This window comes from Sus scrofa, chromosome 9, assembly GCF_054392235.1.
Source record: "Sus scrofa isolate SSC_HxYL_T2T_F1_AM1 chromosome 9, Sscrofa_HxYL_maternal_Yorkshire_Landrace_v2.0, whole genome shotgun sequence".
Lineage (NCBI taxonomy): Eukaryota > Metazoa > Chordata > Mammalia > Artiodactyla > Suidae > Sus > Sus scrofa.
In genome coordinates, this window is record NC_139391.1 from 32,846,641 (window position 1) to 32,870,736 (window position 24,096).

General features: G+C 37.1%; 1 protein-coding gene across 15 annotated transcripts in view; it reads left to right on the plus strand.

Annotated features, from left to right (window-relative positions):
- The window catches only part of CFAP300 (cilia and flagella associated protein 300), a 42,212-nt gene extending 19,859 nt beyond the window's left edge, over window positions 1-22,353 (plus strand). For 3 of the 15 annotated variants that reach the window (XM_084975835.1, XM_021062702.2, XM_021062704.2), the window contains 5 exons: window positions 3,514-3,589; window positions 9,831-9,997; window positions 13,834-14,006; window positions 20,754-20,820; window positions 21,809-22,353. In XM_084975835.1, the coding sequence (XP_084831961.1) occupies window positions 3,514-3,589; window positions 9,831-9,997; window positions 13,834-14,006; window positions 20,754-20,820; window positions 21,809-21,937 (612 nt within the window). In that variant the 3' untranslated portion in view covers window positions 21,938-22,353. Of the gene's footprint in view, window positions 1-3,513; window positions 3,590-7,663; window positions 9,431-9,830; window positions 9,998-11,362; window positions 12,557-13,833; window positions 16,340-19,758; window positions 19,946-20,753; window positions 20,821-21,808 lie in introns of those variants that run through there. The other 12 variants (XM_084975840.1, XM_084975845.1, XM_084975841.1 and 9 more) reach the window with 5 other exon arrangements.
- Window positions 22,354-24,096: the final 1,743 nt, after the last annotated feature.

Genomic DNA, 24,096 nt, shown 5'->3' on the forward strand with positions numbered 1-24,096 from the left:
GACAAGCCTACACTTAGTTAACTATTGTGAATGGTTTGATGTATATTCTTCCGTACTTGTCTTTATGTTTGTGAAAATAGAGGCTTTATCTTGTCTTGTTTTTTTCATGTATATTACTCTTAAACTACTCTCTTTACTCAGAATACTTATGGCTTTCCTTCAAAGTCAGTACAATAAATGGGGATATAGCAGTGAATAAGAAAAACAAGGTTATGGAGCTTACATTCTATTCTAATACTTTCTTTTCAATAACTGTATCATTCAGTATAGATGTAGTATATTCAATCATTTTTTAAATCGTTATTATTCAGCCATATTATTCAACCATTCTGTTGATGGGCATTGAAATTTCCAGGTTTTGACATCACAAGCAATACTATTAAAAATCCCTACACATAAATCTTACGTACTAGTGATTTCATTTTTGTATAATACATTTCCCAAAGTGGAATTTGTTGGATCATAAGTTACACATTTTATTTTAGGGCTACACCTGCAGCACATGGAAGTTCCCAGGTTAGGGACTGAATTGGAGCTTCAGCTGCTACCTATACTGCAGCTTCTGACAACACTGGGTACTTAACCCACTGATTGAGGCGGGGAATTGAACCTGCATCCTTATGAATACTAGTTGGTTCTTAACCTGCTGAGCTACAGCAGGAACTCCAAGGTATACATGTTTTTAATGTTCAAGGTAATATCAGTACTTACCCCCAAAAGGTTGTAAAGATTCACACTTCTACCAGTGATTTGTAAGACTGCATATTTTCTGGTACTCTTACCAAAAGTTACTAGTCTTTTAAAAATATGCCAATGAAATTGGTGAAAATGATGTCTTCTGGTTTTTATTTTTCTCTCTCTCACTCCTCTTAAAGATGAGCATCTTTTCATACATTTGTTGGCTATTTGGTATCCTTTGGCTACATTGAAATCATGTTGTCAGTTTTTCTTATAAATATTGGGCATTATTTTAGCCATTGGGGATGTTAGCCTCCCTCTCCCCCATCACCATGTGAATCATATTGCAAATATTTCCTCCCAATCTATTGTTTTTCTTTTCTTTTACTGCTGATTATGAACATCATTATATTATCTTACTCCCCAACACCTTTTGAATATACTTGTGATTTCCACTACTCATTTTTAGGAAGTCCAAAGTGGAACCCAAAACCCTTGTCTTTTTTTAGGTATAAATGACGTATGATATTATATTAGTTTCCGGTGTTAGCATATACTGTGAAATGATCACCAAAGTAAGTCTAGTTACCATCTGTCATGTTACAAAGTTACATTTTTTTCTTATGATGAGAGCTTTTAAGATTTATTCTCTTAGCAACTTTCAAAATGCCTTACAGCATTATTAATAATTGTCACCATGCTGTCCATTACATACCCATGACTTACTTATTTTATAACTGGAAGTTCGTACCTCTTAACTCCCTTCACCCATTTCATCCACTCCCCAACCCATCTCCCCTCTGGCAACAACCAGTGTATCCTCTGTATCTATTTGTTTGATTTAATTTTGTTTGTTTATTTTGTTTTTTTAGATTCCACATATAAGTGAAACCATAGAATATTTGTCTTTCTCTTCCTGACTTATTTCATTTGACATAATAGCCATAATAACATCCATGCTTTCACAAATGGCAAGATTTCATTCTTTTATATGATTGAGTAGTATTCCATTATATATATGTAGCACAACTTCTTTATCCATTCGTCTGTCTGTGGACATCTAGGTTGTTTCCATATCTTGGCTATGGTAAAAAATGCTGCAGTGAACATAGGGATGCATACAGCTTTTTGAATTAGTTTTCACCTTCTTTGGCTGAATACTCAGAACTGGAATTGGTAAATAATATGGTAGTTCTATTTTTAATTTTTTAGGAACCTCCATACTGTTTTCTATAAGGTATGCACCAATTCACATTCCCACCAACAGTGCACACGGTTCCCTTTTCTTCACATCCTTGTCAATACTTGCTATTTTTGTCTTTTTGATGATAGCTGTTTTAACAAGTGTAAAGTGATACCTCATTGTGGTTTTACTTTGCATTTCCCTGATGATTAGTGTTGAATATCTTTTCATGTGCTTATTGACCATCTATTTGTCTACTTTGGAAGAATGTGTAGATTCTGTGCCCATTTTAAATAAGATTGTTAGTTGTTTTTTTTGTTTGTTTTGTTTTGGGTTTTTTTTGGTTTTTTTTTTTTTTTTGTCTTTTTGCTATTTCTTGGGCCGCTCCTGCGGCATATGGAGGTTCCCAGGCTAGGGGTCGAATCGGAGCCACAGCAACACAGGATCCAAGCCGCGTCTGCAACCTACACCACAGCTCACGGCAACGCCGGATCCTTTAACCCACTGAGCAAGGCTAGAGATAGAACCCGCAACCTCTCGGTTCCTAATCGGATTCGCTAACCACTGAGCCACGACGGGAACTCCGATTGTTAGATTTTTTTTGTTACTGAGTTGTGGGAGTTCATTATGTCGTTTGTTCATTATGTATTTTGGATAGTAACCCCTTATTGGATATATAATTTGAAAATATCTTCTTCCTTTCAATAGGTTGCCCTTTCATTTTCTTGATGGTTTCCTTCACTGTGTAACACTTGCCTCTTTTGCACCGAGAGCACAGATCTGGAATCTAGGGTTACCAATCTGACTTATCAGTGCAAAACTAGTTTTTCAAAGTGAGCCACTTAAGACGTGCACACTGAATCCTGAATTTTAATGGCAGAGGTGGTGGCAGAGGCATCCAGTTTTCAGGCAGGGCAGTCCTAGCACTGTAGTGATCTTGATGAGAAGATGGTAGCTTTTTTAGTGCTTGATGGGGCTGTAGCAAAAGTGACGGTTTCCTCAACAGTGCAGTTCTACATATGATTTTTGTATTATTCCCAGGGCCCAACACTTAGCCTGATTCTCTACATCTCCTGAAAATTATGTGGGCCTGAGGAACTTTTAATAAGTTTTTCTTCATACCTTTTCGGACATTGTTAGCTACTGATGCCTGGAAGTAAAACTTGTGGCTACTTTTCTTTCTTTTGCCATGTAGAAATTTTTCACTTATTAAGAAGTCAAGTTTATAACTTTTTCTATGTGTGCTTCTTGGGTAGAGTTAGGTTGACAATTACATTTAGATTTAGATTTAGTTGGGGAGAGTGGGAGCAATGGTTACTAAGTCAATTAACTGGGAAAACAAGGTTGAAAGAAAATACAATTCTCATATATATATAACCTCCTACTTTTCACTGTAAATCATTACTTTTTATTTGTTAAGTCACAAAGATACCTAATTGAACATAATAGTACTGTTCATACTTTTCTACCTTGTAGGTAACAAAGCTTCATTTCTTTATGAAATATTTTATCACTTAGACATTTTTCCTATTTAAAATTATCCTTCCTCAATTTGAATTAAATGAGATTTTACTATAGTTATGTTAGAAGTTAATTCTTGTTATTCTTTGTAATAATGTATCTAACTTTTTTTCCTCAAATTTGTATTTTAGGCTTTTTTCAAAGACCCAAATGTTATTCCCAATTTGAAGTTACTTTCAGATTCTTCTGGACAGTGGATTACATTAGGTAAACAAAATTTATTTGGTTTTTCTTCAGATTATTCTTTTACTATTATAACAAAATTTTACTTCAAGAATTTTCATTTTTAAAATAAAAATTGTTGGAGTTCCCGTCGTGGCGCAGTGGTTAACGAATCCGACTAGGAACCATGAGGTTGCGGGTTCGATCCCTGGCCTTGCTCAGTGGGTTAACGATCCGGCGTTGCCGTGAGCTGTGGTGTAGGTTGCAGACGCGGCTCGGATCCCGCGTTGCTGTGGCTCTGGCGTAGGCCGGTGGCTACAGCTCCGATTCGACCCCTAGCGTGGGAACCTCCATATGCCGCGGGAGCGGCCCAAGAAATAGCAACAACAACAACAAAAAAAAAATAAATAAATAAATAAATAAATAAATAAAATAAAATAAAAATTGTTAATAATGACTTGTTTGATAGAATCAAGGTCAAAAGTCATCAGCTGTGCCAGGCCTGCTCTGATCTTTCTCGCAGAAGTCCATTGCTGCTATCCTGGCTTAGCACATAAGAGCAATTTTTCTCTCTTTACATTTGTCTGGAAAGTATTTGTTGTGTACCTTTCATGGATTCTGCCAGATGCAGAGAACATTAAGGTGAATAAGAGAAAAAAACCTTTACTCAAGGAACTCATTGATATATTTTTATTTGTCTTTTTTTTTTTTCTTTTTAGGGCTGCACCTGCGGCATATAGAAGTTCCCAGGCTAGGGGTCAAATCAGAGCTGCAGCTGCTGGCCTACACCACAGCCATGGCAACGCCAGATCTGAGCCACATCTGTGACCTACACCACAGCTCATGGCAACACCAGATACTTAACCCACTGAGAAAGGCCAGGGATCAAATCCGAATCCTCATGGACACTAGTCACATCCTCGCGGATACTAGTTGGATTCTTACCCGCTGAGCCACAGTGGGAACTCCTCATTGATAGGTTTTTAAAACTGTGCAATTATATATCACAGGTTTTAATGTAGTAACAGGACAAAAAAGAGGGGAGTGATCAGTTCTACTCAGAAGGAAAGGGTCAGGTGAGATTCCATTGATGTGAGGATCCTTGGGCAAAATCTCAGTTGTGACAGGGGAATGGATTTCTTACAGAGAAAGCAGCCACCTTGGAACATTCTTAAAAATGACGACATATTAAATCATAAAGAGTCTTAAATTCTCAAAAGCAGCACTCTATATAGATAATATTTTCATAGTACATTGAAACCCAGCTAGAAATCTTTAAAGAAAATTACCCAAGTACTTCAACACTTAACAACACAAATATCTCAACTCTCAAGGAATAAAAGAGTTAATAAAAGACTTTTTTTGTTGCTTTTTAGGGCCGCACCTGCAGCACATGAAGGTTCCCAAGCTAGGGGTGGAATCAAAACTATAGCTGCTGGCCTACACCACAGCTCACGGCAACACCAGATCCTTAACCCACTGAGGGAGGTCAGGGATCGAACCCTCAACCTCATGGTTCCTACTCAGTTCCGTTTCTGTTGTGCCACAACAGGAACTCCTAGAAGACTATTTTTAAAATAGAAACATAAACACTGTATTTTAAAATTTAGGTTGAGGCCTTTTAACAATGGAATAGATCATCCCAACTAGAAGGAGAATCTGGTTGGTAATGAGGATTTGTGCTCACAAAAATGTAAATTAGATGGAGGTGTTTTGGTAAATTCTTAGACTGCATTTTCATGGAACTCTGGTAGCCTTACACAAAAATAACTTGTCATAAAATATTAGTCAAAAACAAGTTTACAGATAGTTCAGCATATTAGACTTAGTAGATCATATTTATTGATTTTGACTAAAGCAAAAATTATAGAACAAAAAGCTGGTACAGTGTGCTCTTTAGACTACTTATAAGGTTAGGCTGAATATCTGAGCAAATTTGTTTACAAGTTCAAAATCTTCAAAAGGAAATAATTAGAGTCAGGGGTCACAGTGTTTACAAAACATGTTTACAATAACTTCAGTAAACTCATTTACAAAAAATATAGTTCGTTGAAATAAGTGTTCCACCTTCCCCGATTTTGGTACATATGTCATAAAACAGCACTGGCTTTTTTCTAATTTTTGAAAAAGGCTTTGCAAAAAGAGGTTCTAAAATTCCACATGTGCCTGACAGAGTCAATTAGAAGTACTCTGAGAAATAAGGCAGAAGAGGTAGCGCTCCATTTCAGAATCAGAAGTTTCTAGAAGATTGCTTGTACTCTCACATTAGCTGGTTTTTATCTCCTCCTACTTGCTTTTCTTCTGCTTTTTCTCATACATCAGCTGTCGTCTCTCTAATTTTCCTCTGAGGGCCTTTATAAGACTAAAAATCACTTTTTAAAATAAAAGACATTCTAGCAAGTGTACCAGTTTTAAAAAGAGTGAAGATGGAATCTCCATCACTAGGCTACATGCCCTAGGTTGCCAACTCTTGGTACCAATACATCCCCTCAGCCAGCTGCCCAGCCCCCCTCACTTAGAAGTACTTTGCCTTTTTTGGCTGACATGTAATGGATGCTTCCTATGTGCTCTGCTAAGAGCATTATGTACATTTACCTCCTTTGATTCTCAAAACAGCTCTGAGAGAGGTACCGTTATATATCCCTATTTCACAAACGAAGAGTCAGAGGCATGAGCTAAGTAATTTATGCAGTTTTACGCAGCTGGCTGAGTGGAATTGAGATTCAAATCCATGCTCTAGAATTTAAGACCTTGACCATCCTGCCTCTTCACTTCCACATTAACAGGGGTGCCAGAAAGGCACCAGCTTGGACACTAGATAAAAAAGAGATACCCAGTGTACTGAGGAGAAAGAACAATACATTCTTCTTCTGTGATCTCAGCGATGCACTGTAAAGCTTATATATGCTGGAGATGTAATTTAACCAAATTCATACATGACAGCATGGATTATGCACTGGATTGTGACCCCTCCCAAATTCTTACGTTGAAACCATAACCCCAGTGTGTTTGGAGATGAGGCCTTTGGGAGATAATTAGGTTTATAGGTAAAGTCTTGAGGGGCCCCCGTGATGGGATTAGCGTTCTTGTAAGAAGGGTCTGTCATGTGCAGACATAGCTAGAAGGCAGCTGCCTGCAAGCCCAGAAGAGAATCTTCACCAGGAAATGAACCAGCTGATATCTTGATTTTAGACTTCCCACCCTCCAGAACTGTGGAAAAACAAATATCTGTTGTTTAAACTGCCCAATCTATGGTATTTTGTGATAGCAAATACCTAAAAATGTGGAAGTGGCATTGAAATTGTTTAATGGCTATAATCTGTAAGAGTTTTGAGGTTCATGCTAGAATATGGTTGATTCTGGTGAGGAACATGGCATTAGAGACTGGAGGAATGGCAGTCCTCATTATAAAATGGCAGAGAACCTGGCTGAACTCTGTTCCAGTGTTTTGTGAAAAATAGAACTTGCAAGTGAAAAAATTGATATTTGCTCAAGAGATTTCTAATCAAAGTATTGAAGGAGTGGCTTGATTCCTCCTGAATGGTTATAGTAAAATATGCAAGGAGAGAAATTAATTGAACAAGGAATTATTAAGCAAAAAGGAACCACAACTTGAAGATTTGGAAATATCCACATTGCAGAAAATGAGGAAGCTTGTTCTGAAGAGACCACTAAGTGTGTCATTGAGCAACCATTTGATAAAGAGATCATGGGTGCAATTCATGGACTTAATCAGCCATTTCAAAAGAACCCTGAGGAGTTCCTGTCGTGGCGCAGTGGTTAACAAATCCGACTAGGAACCATGAGGTTGTGGGTTCGGTCCCTGCCCTTGCTCAGTGGGTTAACGATCCGGCGTTGCCGTGAGCTGTGGTGTAGGTTGCAGACGCGGCTCAGATCCCGCGTTGCTGTGGCTCTGGCGAAGGCCGGCGGCTACAGCTCTGATTAGACCCCTAGCCTGGGAACCTCCATATGCCATGGGAGCAGCCCAAAGAAATAGCAAAAAGACAAAAAAAAAAAAAAAACCTGAAACAGAGATAGGATTGTACCAGCAAAGACACTGCTGGTTTGAACTAAAAGGGACAGAAAAAAATGAGACAAAATGGTAATCAGACTTTTTAGATCCTACAGGACCAGATCATGGAGCCATTCAACTGCAAGCCACGTGCTTTTCTTCAAGAAAAAAGAAGAAAGAGAAGGCAATTCAGAAATCACCAGAGCTACCCTCTCCATTTCAACAACACCCTCCCCTTGGGGGGAGGACTGTGGAGGTGGGGCCCCAGTAGTTCTGCAAGGCAGAACATTGAACCAAAGAGGATTATTCTTGAGTCTTAAAGTCTAATAGAATTTTCCTTGCCAAGTTTTAGGCTTGCTTGGGACCATCACCCCTTTCTTCTTTCCTGTTTCTCCCTTTTGGAATATAAATGTCTATCCTATAACTATCTTACCCTTGTATTTTGGAAGCATGTAACTTGTCTTGTTTCACAGGTTCATAGCTAGAGAGGAATTTTGCCTCAGGATGAATTGTACCTCAAGTCTCACCCATATCTGATTTAGATGATGTTTAGATGAGACTTTGGGCTTTAGCCTTTAGAGTTGATGCTGGAACGAGTTGAGACTTTGGGGGCTGCTGGGATAGAATAAATGCATTTTTCATGTGAGAAGAACATGAATTTGAGGGGCCCAGGGGCGGAATGCTATGGACTGAATTGTGTCCCTTCAAAATTCATATATGGAAGGCATCCTTATCCTGCCCATGACTTCATCTAACCCTAATTACTTCCCAAAGACTCCATCTCAGAATACCATCATCACACTGGAGGTCAGGACTTTAACATATCAATGTCAGAAGGATACAGTTCAGTCCATAGCCAGGGCTATTTCTGCATCTCAAATTAAGTGGTTTGAATTGAATTATACTCTCACACCACCCACACCCTCCTACCACTCCCCAAGTCGGAGCTAGGGTAGATTTATTGAAATGGCATATTTCCCAGTGTCACTCCCCCATCCTGTTGCCACCAACCCATCTTCAAAGATTGTCTGGCTTTACCCTTGTTCTTTAGTCTTCCAATATTGCCCAGATCTACTCTATCATTTCCTATGGTCTTTTCACTTTAATCCCCCAGAGGATTTGCCTCTGAAACAAAAGGAGCTTTACTTAGCAGCATAGCTTTTGAAATAACTGAGGCATACACAGTTCTTGGCTCCAGGCTAGAGCTCCTTGCTTCCACACTAGCCCAGCTTAGGATCAGAACAAGAGTAACAGGTCCTAGCAGGACTATGGGTGGACAGCCAGAGAGAGGAAGTACAATCACCAGAATTCCTCTTCTCAAGCTTAAACTGCTTCTCAGGTCAGTGATCCAGCAAATGTACTGGCAAGAGGACACATCAGGGACCACCACATCTAGGCCGGCAATCTTCCTAGAACTTTAAAAAACGGAAAACACCACCCCTGTGTATCTAGTGGGTGTATGTGCAAATGGATGCTTAAAAGAGATTGTTTCACTGAGGCAATAATACAATGTCTTTCTATAATTTAATAGAAACTTTAGTTACACACAATCCATTCCTGAAAGACACATTCAGGAAATGAGTACAGTGTAGGGGAAAATGTTAAAGGGGGAAGAACTGGAGTTACAAGAGAAAAATAGAACATTATGATTTCAAATTTCTCTAATTCCAAACTTGCAATAACTTGATTAGGGCCGGGTTTGAAATTTACCTTGACTTGGAAAACCTTTTTTTTTGTGTGTGTAATAAACATGTCAGTGTGTAATATGAACTGTAAAGCATTAAGCATAATACAAATCCAATCTTACGAAACAATTTCTATGTTTTTATAGGCAATTCTGATACATACATTAAAACTGATATAAGTACCCACTACTTCATTTTCAAGAATTTTCTTATTTATACCTCCTTCATCTATGCCTGAAATGATAAAATTTTGTTGTAAACTTTTAATAATTAGTAGAAATAAAAAACCTGAAAAATAAGATTATAATAAAATTCCTGAACTAATATATCTTTTCAATATTTCAAAACTTAGGAATTCCCTTGTGGCACAGCAGGTTAAGGGTCCAGTGTTGTCATCGCAGCAGCCTGGGTCATTGCTATAGCATGAGTTTGATCCTTGACCCAGGAATTTCCATATGCCATGGCGCAGCCAAAAAAATAGTAAATATTTCAAAACATATGTCATATTTTGTTACTTCTTAGTAATTCTGCATAGTGATATTTGTTTTGGAAATCACTGAGAGTACTAAATTTTTATATCTCTATTCAGGAACGGAAGTGAAAAAAATTGAAGCTATCAACGTTCCTTGCACACAGCTTTCAATGTCATTTTTTAATCGGTTATATGATGAAGATATTGTACGAGACAATGGCCATATTGTTAAATGTTTAGATTCTTTTTGTGATCCCTTCCTTATTTCCGATGAGTTACGCAAAGTAAGTACTGAATTTAAAATTTTTACAATAGAATTTCATTTCAGAAAATGCTTAGTGTCAAAAACTTTTGCCTGCTTAAAACCCATAAAATACTTCCTCTCGATGAATAAGGATCAGCGAATAATCATTCCACTACTAGGTTTCTTCTTGGGTGGCACTTTTCTTAACGACTTGATTATTTGTGGATTTTATTAGTTCTCAAGGGGGTTCTACTGATATCTAAACATCAAAGAGTGCATAGGAGAGTCCCCACAGCAAAGTTATCTGGCCCAAAATGTCAATAGTGCTGAGGCCAAGAAACCCTGGCCTATTTAATTGATGACTTTTTTCCTCCAGTATTTTCTCTTAACATAGCAAATGAATATTTAAAAACATCCCTGGAGTAAAATAATCTTTTTATATCATTGCCAAGATCAAAAAGCCATTCGATTAACTCAGTTAATTTTTATTTTAGTGAAAGGTATACTGAACTTTACCTAATTCTGGTTTATTCTTTATAAAATAATAATAACCATAGGGAAGTCATTCAGTATATTGAGATTCAAGATCTTATCTGTGCCGTATGAAGATTAAAATATCCATTCTACCATATTCTTAAAAATGTTGAGAAAATGTTTTGAGAAAGCATTTTATGAAATGCTGATAAAGTGAAATATTAGCATTATTTTAATTATTGAGAAAGAGTATTATAAAGTGGTCAAAAATTAGGGCTAAATAGACATAGGTTCATATCCAAGCTGTGCAACTTAAAAACTGTCATATTTAACCCGTTTCAGTTTTTTATCTATAAATTAGAAATAATATAAGAATTATGTGAGATAATACATCTAAAATGCTTTGCCAAATGTCCAATACTTAGTAAGCTTCCAATAATATTAACAACTACAACTGATTACTATTACTATTATCATTCTACATTAAGAGAGAAGGAAGATGTGCAAGTTTAATGTATTACAAATCCAGATGGAAATGAGCTAGGGAAGCTGTTGATGTACCATTCTGGAATGGTCTTATCTGCACTAAGACAATACCTAAAAGAACTCCTAGTTTAAGAAGGAAATAAAATTAACTAATTGAGAATAACCAAACTCACTGAATTAAGTGAGACTATGTATTGTTTGCTCTTTAGTTAAGTGAAGTATATTTATATGTAACACAAGATGATATAAACACTATACAGTGAGGATCTGCTATTAATTTTTACTCCTTACTAACGATTGGAAATTAATATTCAGAAAGTGTCTGGTCTAAGTTTGGGTTTCCCTCCTTTTGGATACTACTTACCTATCTCAGCTCTTCTCTCTGTCACTAATCTGTGGAGGCATACTTACCTCTTTGTCTCAAGGCCCTTACTCTTAATTTCAGAGAGTTCACCGTCACTTCTGCAGGGAGAGCCTCAGTAATGGACATTTTAAAAGGAGGATTTCCATTTCAACAGAATACTCTGCAAAACTGCCTGTTGCTTGCCTGTCTTATTTATTGCCAGGAATAGCATCTCTATTTAGGAAGTGCTGGGACTTGGTGTTTTTTGCTAGTTGCCTGTATGCTCTTCCCTTGTGTTCCTTGCTACTCCGTGGCAACAGGGAGGGCTTTAACTTGGTTTGCTCTTTGGCTGAAAAAAATATAAATAACTTCTAGCTTTAGCCTGTACTAAAAAGGGCCCTCCTGTTGTGTAGCAACACAGATTCTGTTGGCACACTGTGTAATGGAAGTACTGATAATAACCTCCTTCCTGACTGCGGCTCAGAAGTTGGACTCATTAACTCTTGCGTATCTACTCTCTGAGAGCTACACAACTAAATGGATTTGTATGTGAATATAGAGAAAGATCAGACATAAAATGTTATTGTGTTAACATTAACTCCAAATTTTTTATTGTAATTTTTTAATTGCACAGCCTAATCAATTTAATATATATGAGTCCTGCAAAAGGAATGTATAAACTGTTCATCTGTAAGGACTTTTGTCACCCTTGTATTAAGCCAGATCTTTAAGTAACTGCAAACTTGAGCTTCAATATCACGTCATTTCCTTGGAGAGAGAGAGGGAAGGAGGGAGGGGAAATGTGTAAGCACACAGAGAGCAATAAACTGTGGACTACTTCCCCTTACCTATCTTTTATTATATATAACTTCAGCTTTCATCAGGTCATTATAAGTAAACTATATTTAGACAACACTATAGAGTTTATTATTATTATTTTGTGGCCACACCTGCAGCATATGGAAGTTCCCATATGCACAGAGGTTGAAACAGAGCTACAGCTGAGGCCTACGCCACAACTATGGCAACACTGCACCCAAGCTGCATCTGTGACCTGTGCTGCAGCTTACAGCCATGCCAGATCCTTAACCCACTGAGCAAGGCCAAGGATCGAACCTGCCTCCTCATGGAGACAATGTCGGGTTCTTAACTTGCTGAGCCACAATAGGAACTTTGAGTTTATTTTTTAAATGCCTCTTACATAATGACCTTGTGATGATTTTCATTTGAGATTGGGGTAAATAAAATGTTGCTTTTAATCAATTTTCCTAATAAAGTGTATTTCTTGCTGCTATACAGCAATTGTTATCTGACTCTTATTTCCTTCCTTTACCTGTATGGTAGTCTTAAATGTTAAGCACAATTTTTTTTTTAGCTTTTCTCCATCTAGAATTTCTTGCATGTATTTATTTTCTCTTCCCACTTTGTATCTTGGTTACTGTCCTTGTCTTATTACTTTTATCTTTATATTTTATTGTTAGCTGTTTCACATTCTTTTTCAAATAGGTGGGTTGTAAGCAATTCAATAAAATGAATATGTTTTATAGTATATATTCATCAGCTTGTTCAAGTCTACCACAGTCAACAAATTAAGCAATTATATGTAATGCCCAATGGTATAAGGAAATCCCTCACATCAGGCCCAGCCAGTTTGTTTTCTGAAAAAGGGAGCAAGTTCTCAAGCGAGCAAGAGTCCATATAGATTGGTGATGTGTAAGGTGATAATATTAGAAGAGAGCAAGAAAAGGAGAAGTGATCATGAGGCTCCAGCTACCTGAGTAGTTCAGAATTAAATATCTGTGGGCATAAGGAAAATAGTGATCCAGACACTATGAGAGGCCTTAGAAAATGACCATTTGTGTTTAGCCTCTAGGTAAAAGCAAAGACTATGGACTTTATGGGATGGAGAAATTTCTCCATTTATTTATACTCCCATTGTTTCCAAATGAGATTCAGGGTGACTAAGCACTAAAATTGCAGTAGCACTAAAACAATTACTAAAAATATACACTTGGGCAAGAAGTAAAGCAGAAGAAGGGAAAGCCTAGATTTAGACTTATTCCTTTCCCTGAGTGATGAAATAAATGGAGGGAAAATCAACACAGGTCTCACAGATCACTTTCTCCATTGACTCAGGCTTGGTTCTTGAAATAGGTCTTAAATTATTTTTATTTTTATTTTTTTTTATTTTATTTTTATTTTTATTTATTTATTTTTTTTTTTTGTCTTTTTGCTATTTCTTGGGCCGCTCCTGCGGCATATGGAGGTTCCCAGGCTAGGGGTCGAATTGGAGCTGTGGCCGCCAGCCTACGCCAGAGCCACAGCAATGCAGGATCCGAGCCGCGTCTGCAACCTACACCACAGCTCAAGGCAACGCCGGGAGCGTTAACCCACTGAGCAAGGACAGGGACCGAACCCGCAACCTCATGGTTCCTAGTCGGATTCGTTAACCACTGCGCCACGACGGGAACTCCTTAAATTATTTTTAAACATATAAATTGAAACTTTTGAAAACATAACAATTAGAATCTAGAATTATGTTACATTAAGATGGAATTTATCATCTTACATAGGTTTTGCTAGTGGAAGACTCAGAAAAATATGAAGTATTCAGCCAACCAGATAGAGAAGAGTTCCTGTTTTGTCTTTTCAAACACCTTTGCCTTGGTGGAGCCCTTTGTCAATTTGAAGATGTGCTTAGTCCATATCTGGAAACAACAAAGCTTATCTATAAGGATCTAGTGAGGTAATGTTGCTCGACTACAATACTTAAATCTCTGGTTAATAGAGCAAATTACTTGTTTAACTCTGATGGGATTACCTAGCATCTGTTTGTGGATTTGCTAACAACTAAAGTGAGTAAACCCCCTGAGCCCTTTCTCATAGCCTCCTCCTCCTCTTCCAGACTATAAAATTTCTAGATTCCCCTAACCCTCTTTTAGTCCTTAGTCTTCCTATCTGCTTCTTGTCCTTGTTTCCTCATCCAGATTGTTCCTTATGAGCAACAGGCATTTTCTAGGTCTCCCTTTTCCTCCAGGCCTCCTTTTAAATCTCAAGGCAACACGAAATTTCCCAGGATGTTTGAAGTTGCTTGACTAATACTGATAAATAATAGTAAAAATATGTATATATTACCTTTGTTCTAAAGAGGTAGAAGAATTTTCACCTAGGTGTTAATCTTTACCTTTTCAAAATTAATCCTAGTCTTGTTTTAGGTATTCTGCTACAGCTTTTTTTTTTTTTTTTCTTTTTGAAGATCAAATGAGGATTAAAACTTTAAATCTTTTATTTATGCTTTTACTTAAAGTGAGCATTCTTTAGTTGGGTTTTTCAATGATGAAGATACTGGATCATCTTTATAGGCAAAAAGGATAGGAACAAGAGAAAGCAAAGGGTCTCAGAGTTTAGTTTAATACAAAAACAACAGAATTAGCTTCTCTTCAGACCCTTTGTTTGTTTGTTTGTTTGTCTGCACCCACAGCATATGGAAGTTCCCAAGCCAGGGATCAAATCCAAGCCACAGCTGCAGCCTATGCCATAGCTGCAGTAATGCCTGGACCCTTAACCCACTGTCTGGGGCCAGGGATCCAATCTGCACTGCCACAAGCAACCCAAGACGCTGTAGTCAGATCTTTAACCCACTGTGCCACAGCAGGGACTCTTCATCAGATTCTTGATTGAAACTTTACTTATCCTCAGCATCTCAATTCTCATATCCATTATGTGTGTTGTGTAGGTACACGGCAAACTACGGGATTTAATTATTCTATTGGGTTTATTTCTGATGTGGTTCTAAAAACAGAAAAACATTTCTGTAATGTGTCTCTGATTTTTAAGAAAAAGTTATTATGTCAATACATAAAGATTATTGGAAGAGAAATTATAGAAACAGAATTTCAGAAACAGCATGCACATACATCAGACATACTCTGTTCTTATCATTTCCAGCTCATGAAAACTTAAAATACTACTTCTAACACTCCCACTATATACTTACTCTTCAGTGTACCCTAGATACACACACACACACACACACAACACACATGCACACACCACTGTGTATTCCAGTGTTTTGTACCTCCTCAGCCACATGAACCTGTGGAATTCCTCACTACCATGTGCTGTGGAGGAAGAGATTATGTTGGAGATGTTTGAAATAGAAATAACTTCAGACCTAAACATTGAAGAAACTGCCTTTTCTCCCTGCCAGTATTCCCTTGCCTGAATTCTTACTCATATAATGATTTTTATTTTTTTTCCATTATAGCTGGTTTACAGTGTTCTGCCAATTTTCTACTGTACAGCATGGTGACCCAGTTACACATACATGTATACATTCTTTTTTCTCAAATTATCATTCTCCATCATAAGTCGACTAGACAAAGTTCTCAGTGCTTGCTACACAGCAGGATCTCACTGCTTATCCATTCCAAAGGCAATAGTCTGCATCTATTATGGATTATCACTTGTGATTCTCTTCTGTACTTTTTGGGTGCTTAGAAAAGGTATGACTCAAATTATAAAATGATTATAAAATGAATAGCCAAAATTCATGACATCTTACAGAAAAAATAGGAATTGTGTGCATGGAATCACTTCAGCAGGCAACCAGCAAGCGTTAATAGACTTGGGCACAGAACTCTGCAAGCCCTGAAGAGGGCAAGAGGAGGAATCAGGCAGTCTTTGACCTTAAAGAAATTACAGCAAGTTAACATAGTAGCATAAATAATAGTAAAGTAATTGTTTAAATATTTTGTAAGTAAATATTTTTATATAATCAGATGCTCAGTTTATAGGCAGATTTTTACAGCTCTTTATACTGTGATGAAACCCCCAGAAGTTCAAAAGAAGAAATTGTCAGTGCAGGTGTGAGCGGTCAGGGACGTCCTGAGGGAATGGAGTTCACAAGGGCCAGCAAAGAGGAGTGCGGTCTGTTCCCAGTTCAGGGGCAATGCATCACAAGTCTGTCATTCTAGGGGAGACTAGGAAGGAGACCAGTCCAGTCACAGTATTACTGTTGTTTTGTTGTTGTTTTATTGTTTTGTTTTGCTTTGCTTTTCAGGGCCGCACCTGCAGCATGTGGAAGTTTCCAGGCTAGGGCCTGAATCAGAGCTGTTGCTACCAGCCTAGAACACAGCCCCAGCAATGCAGGATTCAAGCCCCCTGCCTGCGACCTACACCACAGCTCACCGCAACGCCGGATCCTTAACCTACTGAGTGAGGCCAGGGACCAAACTCACGTCCTCATGGATCCCAGTTGGGTTTATTAACTGCTGAGTCACGAAGAGAACTCCACAGCATTACTGTTCTTTTGAGAACCACGAAATATTTCTCTCGATAATCCAAGTTTAAACATGCTTGTGAATTTCTTTGCTGAATGAGGAAAGGATATGAAACTGTCTTCTTAAAGTGACTTGAGTAAAAAATTAGGATTAGAATAAATATTTGAAATGGCTTAGGTGCCAACACAAAGCAATTGAATGGATTAAATGATCTCAGCATCCCTTAAGAACTATGTTGGTTTGCTTATCATATGCACTTTATGTCGCTTCTCTAATGTTAATCGTGCTGATTTGGGTCAGATGCTGTGTCGTTTGGTTAAGGTAGAGATGTAGGATGGTTCAGCATAGCAGTAATCAAGGTGTATATAAGTAGAGGAAACACAGGTGGAACTTGAAGTATCGTAGTAATTTCTCAGAGTTCTGAGCCATATATCCAATTCAGTCATCAGTACAAGCTAACTTAACCAAGCAGGATATTTTTTCCTATCCTTTACTTGAATTTGGGGTGTTTTTATATACTTTAGAAAAACATCTGCTATCTTTCTAATTATACATGCAGTAGCTACCTTCCAATATCAAACCTGCACTTGTAGATAAACGTTGTCATTAGTTCATTCTAGCGAATTCCATCTCTTATGTTTGTAGATACTGGGGAAACAAACATTGAGCCAGGGGTCTCTGGCTCAAACAAAAGGGTAAAAACATTCTTAAGATATTTTCTCCCTCTTTCATTGTTACAAGTCCTATAAAATACAGCTTTTAAATGTTTTGGAAAATGCCTTATTTTCAAGGATTATGATTCCTTTAAATCACATAGGCAATATACGTCAGAACCATTTTCCTGGAGTGCAAATGTTTCATTACATTTCAAAGATGTCTTTTCAGAAATAATTCTATAGTTACTAATGGTGCCTGTTTCATTCCTACTTTAAACATTAAACACACGTTCTTGTCAAAGTTTTTGGAGAGGTTCCCCAAACTACACATCCACCTCAGATTTTCTTTTTGAACTGAAAATCTTAGATCATAGCCTTCAGATGCTAATTAAGCAGTGGGACCCTTTTTTCTTAAAATGAGAAGAGTTACCTAGAATGGTCTGCATACCATGATCTTTAGAGTAAATATGGGATCCATCCTCAGAAATTAGCACAAATGATATTAAGAAACCATTATATTATTTTATTTCTAAACCACTAATATAATCATACTTTAAAAAAGAACTGTATGGAAATTATGTTCTAGCATCCTTAAAAACCGTGGTTACTTAGAGAGCGACTTAGTGACTGCAAAAACTCTGATAAAATGCAATTATTAGTAGAACACCCTAGGACACAAATTGAATATCACTTTACATTTCCTTTTCTTTTTCTCTTAGGAGATATAGGACAGGTGATATTATACTACTTTGCTTGACCTATAAAAAAATCAGACAAAACGTTTTAGAGATATTTTAAAGTAACAGTAGGAGTTTCTGTCATGGCTCAATGGAAATGAACCATGGGGCTGCAGGTTCAATCCTTGGCCTCACTCAGTGGGTTAAGGATCCGGCATTGCTGTGAAAGCCACGGTGTAGCTCACAGACGTGGCTTGGATCTGACATTGCTGTGGTGTAGGCCAGCAGCTGCGGCTCAGATTCAACTCTTAGCCTGGAAACTTCCATATGCCACAGGTGCAGCCCTAAAAAGACAAAAAATAAAGTGAAATAAAAAATAAAGTAACAGTAATACAGGATCAGAGGTAATAAAATTGAATAATATGATTTATTTCTATTAGGAACCAACTTCTAATGTACAGATGATAGTTTCTTTTTTAAATAACACACTTATGGTGTTTGGTGTGTTAAGTGATATGTGTTAAGTGATTACTATATGAAGTATCAAATGCTAAATTTTCCTTTAAATTTATTTGATAAGCACAAACTTTTACAAGGTTCATTTTTTTTTAGAGTTTTTTTTTTTTTTTTTTTTTTTTTGACTATGCCCAACGGCATGAAGAAGTTCCCCAGGCCAAGGACCAAGCCTGCACCACAGCTGCAACCAGAGCCACAGCCATGACAGAACTGGATCCTTAACCCACTGAGCCATGATGGAACTCTTAGATTTTTTTTAACTGAGGAGTAATTTACATTCAGTAAACCAAACAAATTATAGTGTACATATATATTGGTGAATTTTTATATATGTTTATACCCATATAACCACCTCCAGATCAAGATTTAAAATTAGATATAACCATAGATATGTTCTATATTTTGACCTGGGTGATCATACATAGGCATACACATACATTTTATATGTAGTGGTTCTAGTCATCCCTTGGGTAAATAAAAATTTTTTTCCTTTCTTTTGATGACTGCTCCTGTAGCATATAGAAGTTCCAGGGCTAGGGGTTGAATCAGAGCTATAGCTGCTGCCTATGCCACAGCTTACAGCAACACTGGATCCTTAACCCACTGAGCCAGGCCAGGGATCAAACCCACATCTTCACAGAGACAACATCAGGTCCCTAACCCACTGAGCCACAATAGGAATTCCTAAACATGAAGTTGTAAATGTGGTCTCCAACTTTAAAACTGTGTTATCTTAAGCATTATAGAAATGAAAGACAATGACCTCAACTCATGTCATAGAAATATATGAATTAACTGCATTATTCCTAGATTTAAATCTGAATGAAATGTTTTAGAGATGAAAACCACCTAAGAATCTTGAACTCCAAACCCTGAAATGGCTTAGGTCTGGCCATTTCCAAGATGTGCACCAGCTCAAACATACATGCACGTACACCTTTCCACAGAGTTCCCCTTCTTCCTTCTCCTCTCTCTTTCTCCCCATTACTTTATGTCGTAGTGGAGGGAGAGCAATACTTTCACCTGAAAAAGTGAAGAAAAGGGATAACTTCCTTTACATTTAACCTACACATGTAACACATGAACAATACCTTTGATGCATGTAAATGTATAGAGTGGATGTAGAATAAACAGGTGAGATGTAGGGAAAGAAAACTGGATTCTGTATCACCTAAATTCTGTTCCCAGAGATACAACTTTTCGTTGGACATCTTAAATATCTCATTTAACTTCTCTAGTCTAGAAAATTAGCAAAATAGGAGTTCCTGCTGAGCCTCAGTGGTTAGGGAACCTGACTAGCATCCGTGAGGATGCAGGTTCGATCCCTGGCCTTGCTCAGTGGGTTAAGGATCCAGCTTTGCCGTGAGCTGTGGTGTAGGTCGCAGACATGGCTCGGATCCCACATTGCTGTGGCTGTGGCATAGGCCAGCTGCTACAGCTCTGATTGGACCCGTAGCCTGGGAACCTCCATATGCTGCCAGCACAGCCCAAAAAAAAAAAAAACAGACAAAAAGACCCTCCCAAAAATAATAAAATGAAATAAATAAAATAAAATTAACAAAATAATGCCTCCCTCACTGAGTTGTGTGATCTTTATGGAGGTAAAGTATATCAAGGTATTTTGCAAATTGTAAAGCATTATAAATATAATGTATATGTATTTATATATTAACTATATATGTTTTTTTTTGTTGTTGTTGTTTGTTTTGTTTTGTTTTGTCTTTTCTAGGTCATATGGAAGTTCCCAGGCTAGGGGTCTTATCAAAGCTATAGCCACCGCCCTATGCCAGAGCCACAGCAAATCGGGATACGAGCCACATCTGCAATCTACACCACAGCTCATGGCAACACCGGATTCTTAACCCACAGAGCAAGGGCAGGGATCGAACCCGCAACCTCATGGTTCCTAGTCAGATTCGTTAACCACTGAGCCACGACGGGAACCCCCATATATGTTTATAGCTTATATATTAGTTTATTTCCTCAGTCCTCAGTTGACTTCCTCACTATACACCGCCACAGGTAATCTTTTATGGGGAAAGTAACTGAAAGAGAGCTATGAGAGAAAATGATGTTAATATGATTTAGTAATATATAATTTAACAAATAGTTTTCATGTATATTACTCCACTTAATTCTCATATAATTCTAAAGGTACCTATATCATGTCTAGTTTACACATGAGACAACTGCAGTTCAGAAAGGTTAATGTTGCCTAAAGTAAAATAACAAATCTGTGGCAGAACCAGCATTTATGTTTAGGTTGTTTAATTCTTTAGTTTAGCATGCTTTTATCACTTACAGCTGTTTATACTTCAATCTGACTTTAACCAATTCTTGTTCCCTTCCCACCCTATTTTAGTGTTCGAAAGAATCCTCAAACCAAGAAAATACAAATTACCTCTTCTGTCTTTAAAGTTACAGCATATGTAAGTGTGGAGGGGAATCTTGCAACCAATCAATTTAATTACTTGTTATTTAGAAGATTGTTATAAATGGAGTCAGCAACTTGGATAATGTTATGCCTCAGAGAGGTACAGTTAGAAGAATATATGTATATACATATATTCTATATAATATATGTATATATTATATATATTACATTATATAATATAGTTAACAGAATATCTTTATTCTGTATATTATATATATAATACATATATTACATTAACAGAATATAGTTAACTAACTAGTTTTCTATTAAAATTAAAAGTTGATCATGTATGCCTTTATTTGGAGAACAGTGTAAACGTTTTCGCCTGGATTCTTCTTATTATCCATATCTAATACTGGTTCTTTCTTATTTTAAAGCTAAATCTGTGGCTCAGATGAAGTAGAACACAGTTCTTTAGATTGTCAAACCATAATTTATAGGGCAAATGGGAAAGAATGACAAAAATGTCTTTATATCACAGACTCTGATACTTGAATTTTAGTATCACAAAAAAAATTAACACATATGAAACAGTTTCTAGATATCTGCCTTCAGTTACTTAACAAATATTTATTGAATATCTGCTGCGTATCAGCTACTGTGCTGGGCTAAGGCCCAGTGAGAAATAAAAGAAACACAGTTCCAGCCCACGTAGTATGTAAAGACTATGTTCTCAAAAAAGCAAAGACAGAAGAAAAATGCAAAACAAATTTTTGTAATATTAGCATTTTTTTAAAGATAGGATTTCCTTTGGACTATAAATTCCTTAAGGTCAAGTATTATGCATGTTTGTATAGTAGATATGTATTTTTAGCATAATAGACTGTGCTCTCCACAAATATTTTAAAATTAGTTAACTGCCAACTTATTGTCAAGGATTTGATACGTTTCATGACATTTTAACAGAAAATATATGAGCAAAATATGTTAATTATTATTTAAATGCAGTCGTATACCAAATAATTTAGGTTTATCTTTTTCAGGATTCTGTTGGTATGTGCTACCCTTCAACAAAGAGCCATGAACAGACATTTTCTTACTTTATTGTGGACCCTATCATGCGTCATGTTCATGTTTTATACCACTGTTACGGTGTCGGGGAAATGCCTTGATGATTTTTTTTTTTTCAGATTTTCTCTATTTACTATTTTTTATTCACCAATTTTACATTTTAATACTGATTTATGGATAAACATTTACTTTGAAAGTTAATTCAGGTAAAATTTAAGGAACTTGCTTAAAGCAAAAGAAAACAAATACCAAGATGCCTTTTTTAAATTTTTCTGGAATACACAGGAATCAAAAATCATCCCTAACATAATCTATACAATACAGGAATGGAATTTTTACAGAAAGTTACAAAGAACTAAAAATCTACTAGTTCATGTTTGTTGCATTAAGATTTGAGTGAGTCTTCAAGTTTTCTATGTATTTTATTTTAGAAGTGAATTAATTCTGGATTGAAACTGTTGCAGAAAACTAAATAAAATCTCTAACCACTGGTCATTAATATCATTAACTTTAAAAATGAATTCAAGCTTTCATTTGATTATGTTTCTTCATTGCAAAGATTTACATCTCTGAGGCTGTGAAAAGCATAACAATTCCTTTGCTTCATTTGTCCCACTTAAAATCCTCAATAAAAAAAAAAAATGATATTCTAGGAGTTCCCATCATGGCTCAGCAGAAATGAATCTGACTAGCATCCATGAGGATGAAGGCTCGATCCCTGGCCTCGCTCAGTGGATTAGGGATCTGGCATTACTGTGAGCTGTGGTATAGGTCGCAGACATGGCTGGTGTTGTTGTGGCCATGGCCAGTGGCTACAGCTCCAATTCGACCCCTAGCCTGGGAACCTTCACATGCCTCAGGTGTGGCCCCCCAAAAAAGACAAAAAAGAAAAATCTGAACATAATTGTAAACTCTTTTGTCACATAATAAATTAAAGTTGGAGCTGCCCCCACAGCTAATACAAGAGCTACATATAAACAAAGAAGGTTGCCCTGATATTATTATCAAGTTAGCAAAACGAGTAAAGTGTTGGGTGGTTTTAGTACTGTTCCTTTATTACCTTCATCCTTTGAATATATAACTTAGATTTTTTTTTTAATGGAAAACTTAATGACCTGTATTCCAAAGGTGATGGTGGAGAGCCTGTTAGAAATGTTGAGACCTTGATAAAAGGGCACGTTTGGAATATGTGTTTCTAAGTTGTAGGGATAAGAATGACAGCCTTAGATTTGAACCTGTGGCTGTATCTGAAAGGCAGCTGGCAAACACAGCTCAGGAGAGAGAGTTTTGGGTTGTTTTTTTGTTTGTTTGTTTTGTATTTTTTTCTTTTTAGGGCCCTCCTGTGGCATATGGAGGTTCCCAGGCTAGGGGTTGAATCGGAGCTATAGCTGCTGACCTATGCCACAGCCACAGCAACGCCAGATCCGAACCACGTCTGCAAACTTCACCACCGCTCATGGCAATGCTGAATCCTTAACCCACTGAGCAAGGCCAGGGGTGGAACCTGCGTCCTTAGGGATGCTAGTCAGATTCGTTTCTATTGAGCCATGACAGGAACTCCCTATTTTATTTCTGATGCTTAATATAATGCTTTGGCACATTAAATGTTTATTGAATGAATACTTTCCAGATATGTTCATAATATCCATAGATTTTTTTTTTGAAAATCATGTGAAAAACATCAAATCAAGAACTAAAATGTCCATTTGCTACCAGCTTTGCTGCTACCACATAGACTGCTATAATCTGGGGACCCTCTCTTAACCAATCAGCAATTCTTTTTGAGTACCAATTCTGTGCAAGGCACTGTACTATTTACTTTGGGAAAACACACTCCCTATAAAACTAGGAGACAAGGTAATCTGTAAGAGTGTGTCTAGAGACAGTGATTGTTACATGAATTCAGAGATGGAAGTGATTACTGTGATCTAGGCCTAGGAAGGATTTTGTCTGGCTTCTGTAGAACTGATGGTGTTTCAGCAACTAGAAAGGAGAGCAGTCCAGCCATGTGAAGCATGATATGGCTCTGAGCCTGGCCCTGGGATGAACTGCAGAGGCAAAAGGTAGGAATGCACCTTTGAGGAAAGATTATGTAAATTCTCTGTACTGAGAGTCATAATAACATAGTAGTAAAGAATTTGGGCTGGGCAGTCAGATTGCCTGGATTCTGAATTCTGCCATTACTTGCTGTGTGACTTTGAGCTAGTTATAACCTTTCTGTGCTTAGTTGCCTCATCTGTGAAATGAGGAAAATAATAAG